Source organism: Eurypyga helias, unplaced genomic scaffold (assembly GCF_000690775.1).
Source record: "Eurypyga helias isolate BGI_N326 unplaced genomic scaffold, ASM69077v1 scaffold30828, whole genome shotgun sequence".
Taxonomy (NCBI): Eukaryota; Metazoa; Chordata; class Aves; order Eurypygiformes; family Eurypygidae; genus Eurypyga; species Eurypyga helias.
Genome location: NW_010266809.1, coordinates 2,316 through 13,653, shown reverse-complemented (window position 1 = coordinate 13,653; position 11,338 = coordinate 2,316). Strand labels below are relative to the sequence as shown.

General features: G+C 55.1%; 1 protein-coding gene across 1 annotated transcript in view; it reads right to left on the bottom strand.

Annotated features, from left to right (window-relative positions):
- Positions 1–292: 292 nt before the first annotated feature.
- ACRBP (acrosin binding protein) overlaps positions 293–11,338 on the bottom strand; it is a 13,112-nt gene continuing 2,066 nt past the window's right edge. The window contains exons 2-9 of the mRNA XM_010157227.1: positions 10,449–10,543; positions 10,315–10,330; positions 9,676–10,090; positions 1,771–1,903; positions 1,387–1,566; positions 1,115–1,282; positions 955–1,041; positions 293–406 (exon numbers count right to left, since the gene is read on the bottom strand). Coding sequence (XP_010155529.1) covers positions 293–406; positions 955–1,041; positions 1,115–1,282; positions 1,387–1,566; positions 1,771–1,903; positions 9,676–10,090; positions 10,315–10,330; positions 10,449–10,543 — 1,208 coding nt within the window. The remainder of the gene's footprint in view (positions 407–954; positions 1,042–1,114; positions 1,283–1,386; positions 1,567–1,770; positions 1,904–9,675; positions 10,091–10,314; positions 10,331–10,448; positions 10,544–11,338) is intronic.

Here is an 11,338-nt window from a genome sequence, read left to right as displayed (position 1 = left end):
CAGCAGTGCCACGGTGAAACGCTGTCCTCAAGGAGTGCCGTTGCCACCAGCACGGAGCGGGCGCTTGGAGGGTGAGATCTGGCCGTGGCGAGCTGGCTCACCAGCAAGGGGCCTGGGAAGAGCTTTTCCAAGTCTACCCAGGCTCTCTGTCCCTCCCCAGCTCTGGTTTCTTGAGCATACTCTGACCTGTCCTCCTCCCCATGGCCCTGTGGGTCAAAGCAGCCCCTCTGCTTTTCCCAGAGAGCCGGCTCTGGAGCCCTGCGTTTCCTGTGCATCCCCTTGCCACTGTGCATCATCCCTTGGTGAAGTTGAGGAACCTCTGGTGCCACAGCTGCACCTCCTCCTCTCCCTCCTTCTCGCTCAGCACTCGGTACGTCTCGTTCCTGTGGCAGTCTTGGCGAGACACCTGCAAGGAGAGCCCGAGATCACGGGGCTGATGCTTCCTTCCCCCAGGGAAAGGGGATCCCCGTGACGGATGGCATCTGGAGGCTGGGATGATGGGGGCACCAGAGGGGAGGACCAGCTGGGAGGAGGGAGGGAGAGGATGGTGGCTGAACTGTGTGTTTGCCGAGATGCGTGCTAGTCCTCTGTCCTGCTTTGGTGGTTTTGGTGTTTGTTACCACCTAGGAAGCACCCGGTCGATGGGGGAGACCCTCCTCTGCAGGGATATCCGGGGATACCGCAACGGGTGGGAGACTCCCCGCAGCTCCCCTCTCGCAACATGAGGGGCTGTCTCCCCCGCCATCTCCCTCAATGCTTGTGCAACCCCCCACCACCTCAGTTTAGCTGCTCCTGGGTCACTGTTTGTCACCCCCCGCCCAGACACCCACGGTTCTGTCCTACCGGAGGGAAAAGCAGTCGGCCAGCGAACCCCACAGGGACTTGGGGCGGGCTGCAGAGGGACCAGCCGTGGGGAGGAGGGCTGGGTATGGGGCAGTAGGGGCTGCTTCTCACCCTCACGTTGTAGAGACTTCGCTGGAGGCACTGGTGGCTCTTGAACGCGCAGTAGGTGGGGTGCTGAAAGCCGCTCGAGTCGCAGATCTGGGGAGATGGGGGAGGAAGGTCAGGGAAAGAAGGGGAGAGGGAGGGACAGCAGCACCCACTGAGCACTCACCTCGTTTGCAGCACTTCCGTCTCGGAAGGTGGCGTTATCTGCCTTCAGCCAGAGGGTCACGCGAGGGTCCTCGCAGCCGTAGGTGGCAATCCGGCTGCACCAGTACTCTGCCCTCATCTCTCTGAAAAATTCCATGCCATAGTAGTCCGAGGTCTCCAGGGAGCTGGCCTGCAAAGGATTGGGACAGAGAGCCATCAGAGAGCCATGCTTCCTCCTCCCCATCCCCACCACCCGGTCCAGCCCCCTGCCCGAGGCCGGAGGACACGGGGTACCTTGATGGCCGCAACCTGGTGCTGGATTGAGATCTGCGGGTTGATGTAGACGGTGAAGCTGCCTGTCCTGCAGTGCACCCGGTTCACTTTTTGGGGGTTCTGACACTGCTCCCTCTTCAGCGAGCAGAAAGCGCAGTCAGGGCACAGGTCCATGTGACGCCGCCCGAGGTTGTCACACACCTGGGGTGGATGCAGCGGGGAGGTCAGGGTGGGGGGAAAAGGAGACTGAGGAGCTCCTGTATCCCTGGCTTGGAGCTCCAGTATCCCTGGTCACCCAGGTCAGCTTCCCCCAGGAGGTGGCAGCCGAAAGGACGGCGCTGTCGGCCAGCACCGCAGGGAGCCCTGCACACCAGGGGGGTCAAAGGTGGACATCAGCATCTTTACCGAATCTCCGAACCCAAGGACACTTTCTTCCAACTCCTTCCAGGCCTGGGTGACCACCGACGAGAGACAGTTTCCCTCCAGCATCGCATAGCACAGGATCATCTTGGCATCATCCTTCTTCAGGGCCAAAAGGCTGCGAGAGGAAGGGATGGGAAAACATCAAGTCTCCTCTCTTATCACCAGCTGAAGAGACAGACCGTTAGTCCAGCACTGAAAAGGGGGAAAACAACCCCAAAGCATGGCAGAAAACCCTTCCCAAAGAACTCTTTGGCCAAACTGCCCAGAGGAACGGGGGTGTAAGGTAGAAAATTTACAGGCAGTGGGATAAGGACAATAAGGATATTTTGCATCTCCTTAGGAACAGCAGAAACTGTGGACGTCGTGCAGAGCTGCTGTTAGACAAGGGATGGTGTGACTTAGCAGCAGTGATGCAGGAGAGGTACAAACGCTCCTTAAAGATGTCTTGTGGGTCAGGAAACAAAACCAATGGTAAATAAGTGACCTTTGATCTGGCAGAAAGTAATAAATTATAAGAGCAGCGATTGCTTATGCTAAAATGCGCTTAAAATCCAGGCATGGGCTAACTGTATGGAGGAGCTTTCCTGAGAATAGCTGAAACGTCTCGGAGACCTTCCGATTAGCCTTGAAACAATTAAAAAAAGCGATGGAGAACCTGGAGAAAGGTCATGAAGATGAGATTTCCTGAGGCCTGGAAAAATTTCACCTGGATCAAGGAATTGGAGAAACTTTACCTGAGCTGAGAAAAGGCAATAGCGGGTGGCCACTCAGGCTGTGCTTTTTCCATGATGGGAATCAGCTGGAAGGCTCTCCTCACCAGCAGATGGAAGGATAATGACTTTCGGTGACTGGAATTTGGGGTGAGATCCATTCAAACCAGAAATTAGCTGCGCGTTCCTGCTACATAGGGTATGTAGCACTGATGGGAGCAGCTGATGGGGTGGTTTCTCCACAGCTTTGGAGACGTCAAGAAAGGTATCCCAAAATTCTCGTAGGAGAAGGGTCTATAGCTCAGCCACATGATGCTGTTTTTCCTGCAGGGCTCACTAGGTACGGCTCCCTGTGCCGAGCAGGAACGCCAGGGTGAACAGTCAGAGCAATTTCCAGGCCTGAAGGCTAAAAGAGATCAGTCTCCCCGCTGTTAAGTTCTTGCGACGGGGTGGTATGTGAAGGGACCAAGCCTCAAGGAGTGAGTGGCGCCCACAGATCCACGGGCACGTGAGAGGCACACGACGCGTGCCGGGGAATATGCGGATGCTCGGCATTTGCACTGGGTTTGGGTGTGCCGTCAGGTAGGAGGACGTGAGAAGAACTAATAGGAAGAAGTTTTGTGCACCTCCTGAATAGATTCCTGGGCCCTGCCATACCCTGTGGGTGAAGGAGCCCGCAGCACGTTCTGTGCCCTTGCAGGGGACCAGAAACAAGCGATCCGGTACTCAAAGGGTTCACCCTAACAGGCAGCAAACGAGCATCTCGGGATCTCTGAAGGCATCTCTCTTAGATACTACAAGAGAACCTGGAAAATCTTAGTCACAGGAAATGTGACGAGTGCTAGACTGTTTTTTTTAAGACATTACAGCCGAACTTGTTTTGTCACAGCGCAGCGGGTGCTGCTCTGACCTGCAGGGAGGCGATTTAAGGCGTTCCTTCCGCGCGCCATCCTGTGCCGCGCCGTGGACGGGCTGCAAACGGCGCTCTCTGGGCACAGACGTGCGGGCAAATGGCTGTGGTGCCCACCCACTGCCCATCGACCGCATCCACCAAGAAACCGGGGGCCACTGAACACCGGGAAACCTTCATATGGCAAGGCTGCGCCTCCCTTCCTGCGATGCGCCCAACGGCGCCCAACCTGGTCAGGGGCTCGCGGAGGGAAGGTCTGAGGTCAGGGAGGACGAAGGAGCGCAAACTGAGGATGGCAGTGACAGGTACCGACTCCTTCAGGCAAAGCTGTAAAGAATTAAAGTGTGCCAGTAAAAAAGAGAAGCAAAGCCCACCTATCCTGCAGAGAGCACTTGCAGACCCTGTGAGGTCCTTTATGCCCATCCCACAGCTCCACATCATCCTTTTTATTTCTGTTTTTTTTCTTTTTTTTTTTTCCCCCTTGTTTCCTCTGTAAACATTCAGACCATTTAGGATACCAAGATAACAGGAAGTTTTAAATTTAGAGCTAAAAGTCTGTGCTCTTGCCTAAGGTTGTTCAATTCAACCCCCTCAGCATTTTTCTGTGACCGGGAGCTGGGTGCTGCTGAGAGAAGAACGAGTGCCAGCCCCCAAGGCCCACCTAGCAGGGCTGTTCTTCATCTATTTGCATGACAAATCCAACACCAACAACTTCTCCCTTAAGCAGTTCTAGCCCAGGAGGACAAGCGTTGGGTTCGCCTTGTCGATAACTCTGTGACAGCTCAAGGGACTCCCTGCCACCGCTCAGGTGCTTGACTGCTTTAGACATCGCCGGATCTTCGCCTTCCGGATTTGGTAAACTGGCTGGGTCATCTGGGTGGGACTCACAGATTTCCATTAATGACCCATATATTATTCTCCAAACTTATCTGAAATAATTTACCCACAAATATGTCATTATTGGCTATTGTTCCACTACTTGCTTGTTATTCCAGTGGCACATTGTGATTTGATTGCTTCTTCATCAAACCAGGATGATCCAGCCTGCCTCTCAAGCGAGAGGCACATTAACAGTCATTAAAAATGATATGAATAGCTCTGGTGTTTTCATCACTGAGGTAGAAAAAAGAAGAAAACTGTCCAGCTTGCTGTACTTTTTTTAAAAATAGCAAATAAATAACAACCTGAGGCTTAGAAAGCAACTGCTAATAAGTGGGTTTAACAGCCTTTGCTTTCTCCAGCACATGGAACGGTCCGACAAGTGCAGCCCCAGCAAGATGCAAATTAAGGATTGCAGGCAAAAAGGGGCAGTAAGAGGGAACTCAGCTCCAGCCCTTGCTAAAAAGGGTGCTTCCGTAAGTAGCTCATGGGGAGCGATAAAACATTTGCTGAGGGTGGATGCCCTACTTGTTCAGAACAGACACAAAGTCGGACGTGGGCTGGAGCCTCTGCTGCACAGCAAACTTGGGATTTGTAGGCTGTGTTGGATACGAAATGACCCCCCAGATCTGAAAGGCTCGCATCCCTGTGGACCTGCCGGCACTTTGCTGTTGGCCACGTGTGCAGGTGCCCACAGCGTCCATAGCGTCCCCTCACCCTCCCGGGGAACCGGGTCGTGCCATCAGCCCGAGCTCACCAAGAAACGCTGCTGCTCTATCTGTCACATCCATTTCCTCCTCTATCTCTGTTTGCCATCTCTGCCGCGAGGCTTGTTGGCCTCACGGCTGCAAGTTTAGGGTTTGGGTTACCACCTCTGCATCCCCACCGTCCTCAAAGGACAGCTACTTTCTGAAAGTAGCCGAGGAGCATCAGGGAAACGGGTCCCATCCTGTATCACCAAACCCAGGGATGAGTCCCCGGGTTCCTCCCTCGTTTGCGGGCACCTGCAGTCCGAGATGCCACGGGGCTAGGAATGCCCGGGTGTTATCCCTGGTGCCTCTCCCGGCAACGCCCAGCAGCCTGGCACTGCCCTGTCGTATCCAACTCTCCCACTCCTGCTGCGTTACAGCAGCACTGGGGCCTTGCGTCCCACCGCAGCGGCATTGCAGGCAAACGGGATGGGGTCTTGTGGGTCCCCTGCACTCGTTGACAGGCTGCTGAGCTGTTTGAGGCCGTGCGGAATTTTCCTTATGTATCAGGGAAACCGGTAGGTCTAAAGCGATTTCCTAAACGGAATCCCACCCCGGCTTAGTACCTCTGCACATTAACATCCTAACTGCTGCCCTGGAAAAAAGCCTACCAGGTACTGAGAGGTTCTATTTCAAAGGGAATGTGAGAAAAATATAATTAGGAAGAACATGTGGACCAAGATCAGTAATTGCTCAATGGCAAAAGGAAACTTCAGGTACAAGATAAACTTCCTATCTTGCTTTAGCGTCTCAAGACGTGGAGTGAGACACACAGGGCCTCCTTCGGTGGCACCTCTCAAGCGCTGCTTAACAACATCCTCCTCAACGTAATGACAAAGACCTGGGCCATTAAATTTTTTTTTACCTTCCTGCTACTGGCTGGCTGTGTGGGGCGATGCCAATACCCAAGGCGAGCGGAAAAAAGGAGATAAGGAGCAAACAGCCACTTTCCAGCACTTTGTAACTTCTGATTGAGGTGGGCTGCTGCGGGAAACTAAAACCACTAAGGAGAAAGTGTCCCTAACAGCTTCAGGAAGAGAAAGAGATGTTGGCCCGCATGCCAAGAAGGCAGGAGGGCTGGCTTGGTGCCCGGCAGACTAAGCCCAGAGGGAAACCCACTGAAAGCCACTGGGGTGGAAGCTCAACAAGGGGTATTTGGAGGAGTAACGCGGTAGTAGGGGTGTGCAGCCATCGGGAGGGCTTGGCTCAGCCTTGCTGGGGACACTGGGCTCACGCGAGCCATAAACATCCGCGTGCGAATGCCAACAGGACGGGATCTATATCCGGGAGAGCGGTGACACTGAAAGGGGTGTAGGGGTTGTAGTGGACAAACATCGCAACAGAGGGAAGCCCTGGGAAAAAGGAAAATGGAATTCTTGTCTGCAAACAGAAGAACAGGGAAGAGAAGGGAGGTTGACCGCTGAACCCTGTCGCTGAATGGCACATGGAGAGCTGGAGAGTGTGAATGAACATGAACCAGAGCTGGACATGAGCCGGCCGTGTGCGCTGGCAGCCCAGAAAGCCAACCGTATCCTGGGCTGTATCCAGAGCAGCGTGGCCAGCAGGGCGAGGGAGGGGATTCTGCCCCTCTGCTCTGCTCCTGTGAGACCCCACCTGGAGTGCTGCGTCCAGCTGTGGGGGCACCAACATCAGAAGGATATCGACCGGTTGGAGTGAGTCCAGCGGAGGCCACGGAGCTGCTCCGAGGGCTGGAGCCCCTCTGCTATGGGGACAGGCTGGGAGAGTTGGGGGTGTTCAGCCTGGAGAAGAGAAGGCTCCGGGGAGACCTTATAGCACCTTCCAGTGCCTGAAGGGGTTACAAGGAAGCTGGGGGGGACTTTTTACAAGAGCCTGTAGTGACAGGACAAGGGGTAACGGGTTTAAATTGAAAGTGGGGAGGTTTAGATTGGATATCAGGAAGAAGTTCTTCCCGGAGAGGGTGGGGAGGCACTGGGACAGGTTGCCCAGGGAAGCTGTGGATGGCCCATCCCTGGAAGTGTCCAAGGCCAGGCTGGATGAGGCTTGGAGCAACCTGGTCTAGTGGAAGGGGTCCCTGCCCATGGCAGGGGGGGTGGAACTGGATGGGCTTTAAGGGCCCTTCCAACCCAAACCATTCGATGATTCTATGATTCTATGTTTGAAATGGGCACTGGAAAGTGCCACGGAAAGGGAGCTGCACAGGCTTTAGAACATGAGAGCTACGGAGCTCTGTTCAGCTCACTGCAAGACTGCATCATGGCACGCAGGTAGCTTTGAGGAGAGGAGGTACTGGGAAACACATCGCTCTTTGATCAAGGGGGCAGAAAGCACAGCAAGAACTAAAGATTGAAAATAAATACAATAACAGACCCCTTTTTCCCCTGTTCACTGCTAGCTGAAGCGCCACCAAAGCGTGCTGCCAGTTCTTCTCCTTGCTATTTTGCTGCCATCACCGTGTCTCTCTAAAGGTCACAGCTACTTTCATCAGATACCATGAAAGCCGGCAGTGCTACCAGAACAGCCGCCACACGCACAGATGAGTGACAAGGGACCGATATCCCGCTGGACTTAAGACCCTAGGGAAGACACCACATCCCTGGATTCAGTGCCTGTCACAACCTTGCGTTAAACCAGACTCCGAATGGCTCCTGTGCACACCCAGTCCCAGCCAGCGCCGCTCCTCTTGCCGGAAAGCTGATGCCTCAAAGCATTTTGCCCCTTTTTTAGGTCACGCTTTGAAGTCGCTTTGAGAGGAGGCGGCATGTGGCAAGCAGCAAAGCTGACAGGCACGGTCTATCTCGGCTCTTTATCCCTACTTGAGTTTAAGCTTTGCTTAGCATGATTGACGGGGCTGGGGCTGCCAGGTTGCAGACAGGCAGTCAGCATTAGCGTCTTTGAGCAACTCCACAGAAGGATAGCGACTGTCACACGCAATCGCAGCAGTCCCTCAGTAATCCCGGGGTGGCTAAATCAGAGCAAGGCTCAACGCCAGACGCAGGGGAAATGAACATATCCTCAGCGAAACCTAATTTTGCCTTAGAATACACAACACCAGGGAAAATCTGCCATGCGGTAAAAGCCTCCTACAACGTTAGGAAGGAGGATGACCTAAGTTACAGCCTTGCAAGAGATCATTTACAGCTTTAACAACAGGATGCAATCCGTTTTTACATGCAGAAGTGGGATCTCTGGCCCAACTGAAGGAGAATGCAGTGTTTTCAACAGAAACCGCAGCTGTGCAATCATGCGGAGAAGCGGCGTGCTGACAGGAACATCTCTAGCCAGCAACAGGGCGAAACTAAAATGACTTCTCCATGAAAACCACATCTAGACAGCAGTGGGGTTTCTTTCCTCCTGGCAAGCAAAATAATCTTTGCATCTCAGCCAAAGCAAGTGGTCCTCAGCCACAAAGTACTAAAGGATCAAAAAGTAAATTTGAGTGAAAATACATGATCCTTTTGCAGGTCTTTTCTGTTTGGGCTCACCAGCCCCAGCTGCCCGAGCACAGAGGCGAATGGACCCTGGAATATCAGCTGAGAAGAGCTCAAGATGCTCTACAAGCTCCTAAAGGGGCCTACAAGGAAGCTGGGGGGGACTTTTTACAAGGGCCTGTTGTGACAGGACAAGGGGTAATGGGTTTAAATTGAAAGCGGGGAGGTTTAGATTGGATATCAGGAAGAAGTTCTTCCCAGAGAGGGTGGGGAGGCACTGGAACAGGTTGCCCAGAGAAGCTGTGGATGCCCCATCCCTGGAAGTGTTCAAGGCCAGGCTGGATGAGGCTTGGAGCAACCTGGTCTAGCGGAAGGTGTCCCTGCCCATGGCAGGGAGGTTGGAACTGGATGGTCTGTAAGGTCCCTTCCAGCCCAAACCGCTCTGTGACTCTGTGATTCTATCAAAGCATCCCTAGGCCAGGGGAACTAAGAGGGCCGCAGTAAGCTGGGCTGTCGCAGGGCCCTGCGCTGAACTGGCACGCGGCTGCCTTCAAAGCCAGAATGGGGCAGCAGAAACGCCCTGGGAGGAGCAGTGCGCAGATCCAGAGCCCGGGGAGGTGCACGTGCCTGAGGAGGAGCAGTGGTCCTGCATGGCTGTCAGCAAGGCTTTGTGCTCCCGCCTCTGCTTCCTAACCCAGAGCTGCTCCTGCTCTACCTGGGTGAGGATGGTCTGACTTGGGTCGGCCTATTTTGATAAACATCTGCCTCATGTTGGATGTGGAGAGGAGCGGAGTGGGGCAAGGCACATTCCCAGGAACCCGTGTCCGCAAGGAAGCTATTTCTGCAGGTCAGCCAGACTCCCAGGAGACGCGAGCTGGGAGGAGGATGGGTGCAGAAGTGATCACCCACTGCAGGCAGCGGCAGTGTGGGGGTACCCGTGCAGGGGTAAGGCCCTGCCTGTAGCTCAGGCCCAGCCTAAATGCCCTTTTGGGGCACAAGGACAGTAGCAATGTCAGGCACGAGCAGTGCTGGGTCACCCTCTCCCTCAGCACTGGAGCGGGGGGTGTCAGAGGGGCTCCCCGGGGACGTTCCTGCTCTGGGTGGGATGGCGTGCTCCGGAGAGCCCGCCTGTGCTCCCCAGGCTGCTCAGGGCAGGGGCATGAGCGTGAGGGGGCTACCAGGGTGGTGTGCGGGACCCTGCCGGGCAGGGAAACAGCTCTTCATCTCACCTGCCGGGGGGAACCGTTCCCTGCACCCCCTCCTTGGTGCTGCCTGGCATGCTCCCGGTGTGTGGCTTGTCAGTGGAGTTCCGAGAAGAGCCTGCGGTGACCTGATGCGTTTCCAAGGATAAGGCCAACTGGATCAGCTCCCAGATGCTGTTCTGCAGGTGTTGCTCCCAGGTTTTCTCTGGCTGGGAAGAGGATCCCAGCCTGGGAGGTGAGGGGGCACGAGAAGCCGGGACCAGCTGGGTCGGTGAGAGAGGCAGCTCCCTGTCCTGTGTAGATCCCAGCAGGCCTGGCATGGCCATGGAGGGCTTCTTCGGCAGCGGTTCCTGGCTCGACAGTGCGTAGGAGTACTTCAGGAGAGCATCCACGCCGGTGCGCAGCAGCTCATCAACAGACGAGCGAGCAGCCTGCCCGGGAGCTGGGGAAAGAGCAGGAAAGAGGGGCTGAGGGCACCTTTCTGAGGCCAGCCAGAAAGCTGCCGGGGGAAAGAGCAGCTGTGGGAGATCAGCGGGCGAGCGGGGCCGCCAGCGCAGCTCGGTGCAGCCGTACCTCCTTCTGTAGCGAAGCTTTGACCCCTGGTCCAGGATCCCCAAGCACGAGGTTGCTCTGCCGGTGGGAGAAGGTGATTTGAGGAAGACAAACCTGGACATGGGATTCGCTGAGCAGAGAAGAGAGGGTGAAACGTAAGTCCTGCTGTGTTATCTTCCCTTCCTCCTCACCCCCTCCCACTTCCCAGTGATACTCCCTCATTCCTCCTTCCCATTCCCGCTCCTCACCTTGACGTAGAACTGGCGTTGGAAGCAGCGGTACTGGGCGAACCGGCAGAAGGTCTGAAACCACGGCTTCTCTGGGAATTCAGAGCAGACTGGCCCTGGAGACGGGGGGAGAGAGAGACATGCAGGATGGGGGCAGGCCACAGGTTTAGGCATTTGCCCCCTTGGCCTGGGTGCGACAAGAGATGGGGAAGCTCTGAGGTGGCTGTGTTCAGAGCGGCTTGTGGGTGAAGGGAAAGGGAAAGCCATCTGCCCCCAAGTGCTGATCTCAGCCTTGTGCTGTTACAGCTCCTGGTCCCAGAGGCCACGTGCACTTTCCCTCCAAAGAACCCAGGGTTTCACTTCGTCTCTCTGCCCTTTTTCACATGGTTATCTTCCCTTTTACAGAGAACCACACCTCCTGTTTCCAGGATCTGATACGAGCTCTGTTATTAGTCCTTGAAGAGTTTAAAACCCCAAAAAAAAGGCACATGGTGATGGGATGGGTTAAGAGGATGGGCAGACCAGGCCTGGGAACACCAGGTTCATCCGCTTCTTCAGGATAAAATAGTTTGACAGCGATTCCAGCTGGACGGGGGACGGAGGAGAGTCCGTAGGGCTGAGGTGCTGCTGGCAAAGCCTGTACACCCCTGCACCGTGGATGTCACCCGCACTGCCAACACCCCCAGGCCAGGACTGCATCCCCAGCAACGCATTCCCGGCGAGGCTTGGGGTATTACAGCTTGCTGTCTCCTGTCACAAACCACTCCTATAACGATATGGAAATTTTCCCGTTTGAGGTGGGGGGAGAAGAAAACCACGTTTTCGTTCCATCATCTGGGAATTGAAGGAAAACTTGACACAGATAAAGTTTCCCATGGGCTCTCCCTGCTGGTCCCTCAATTTTCCCCATG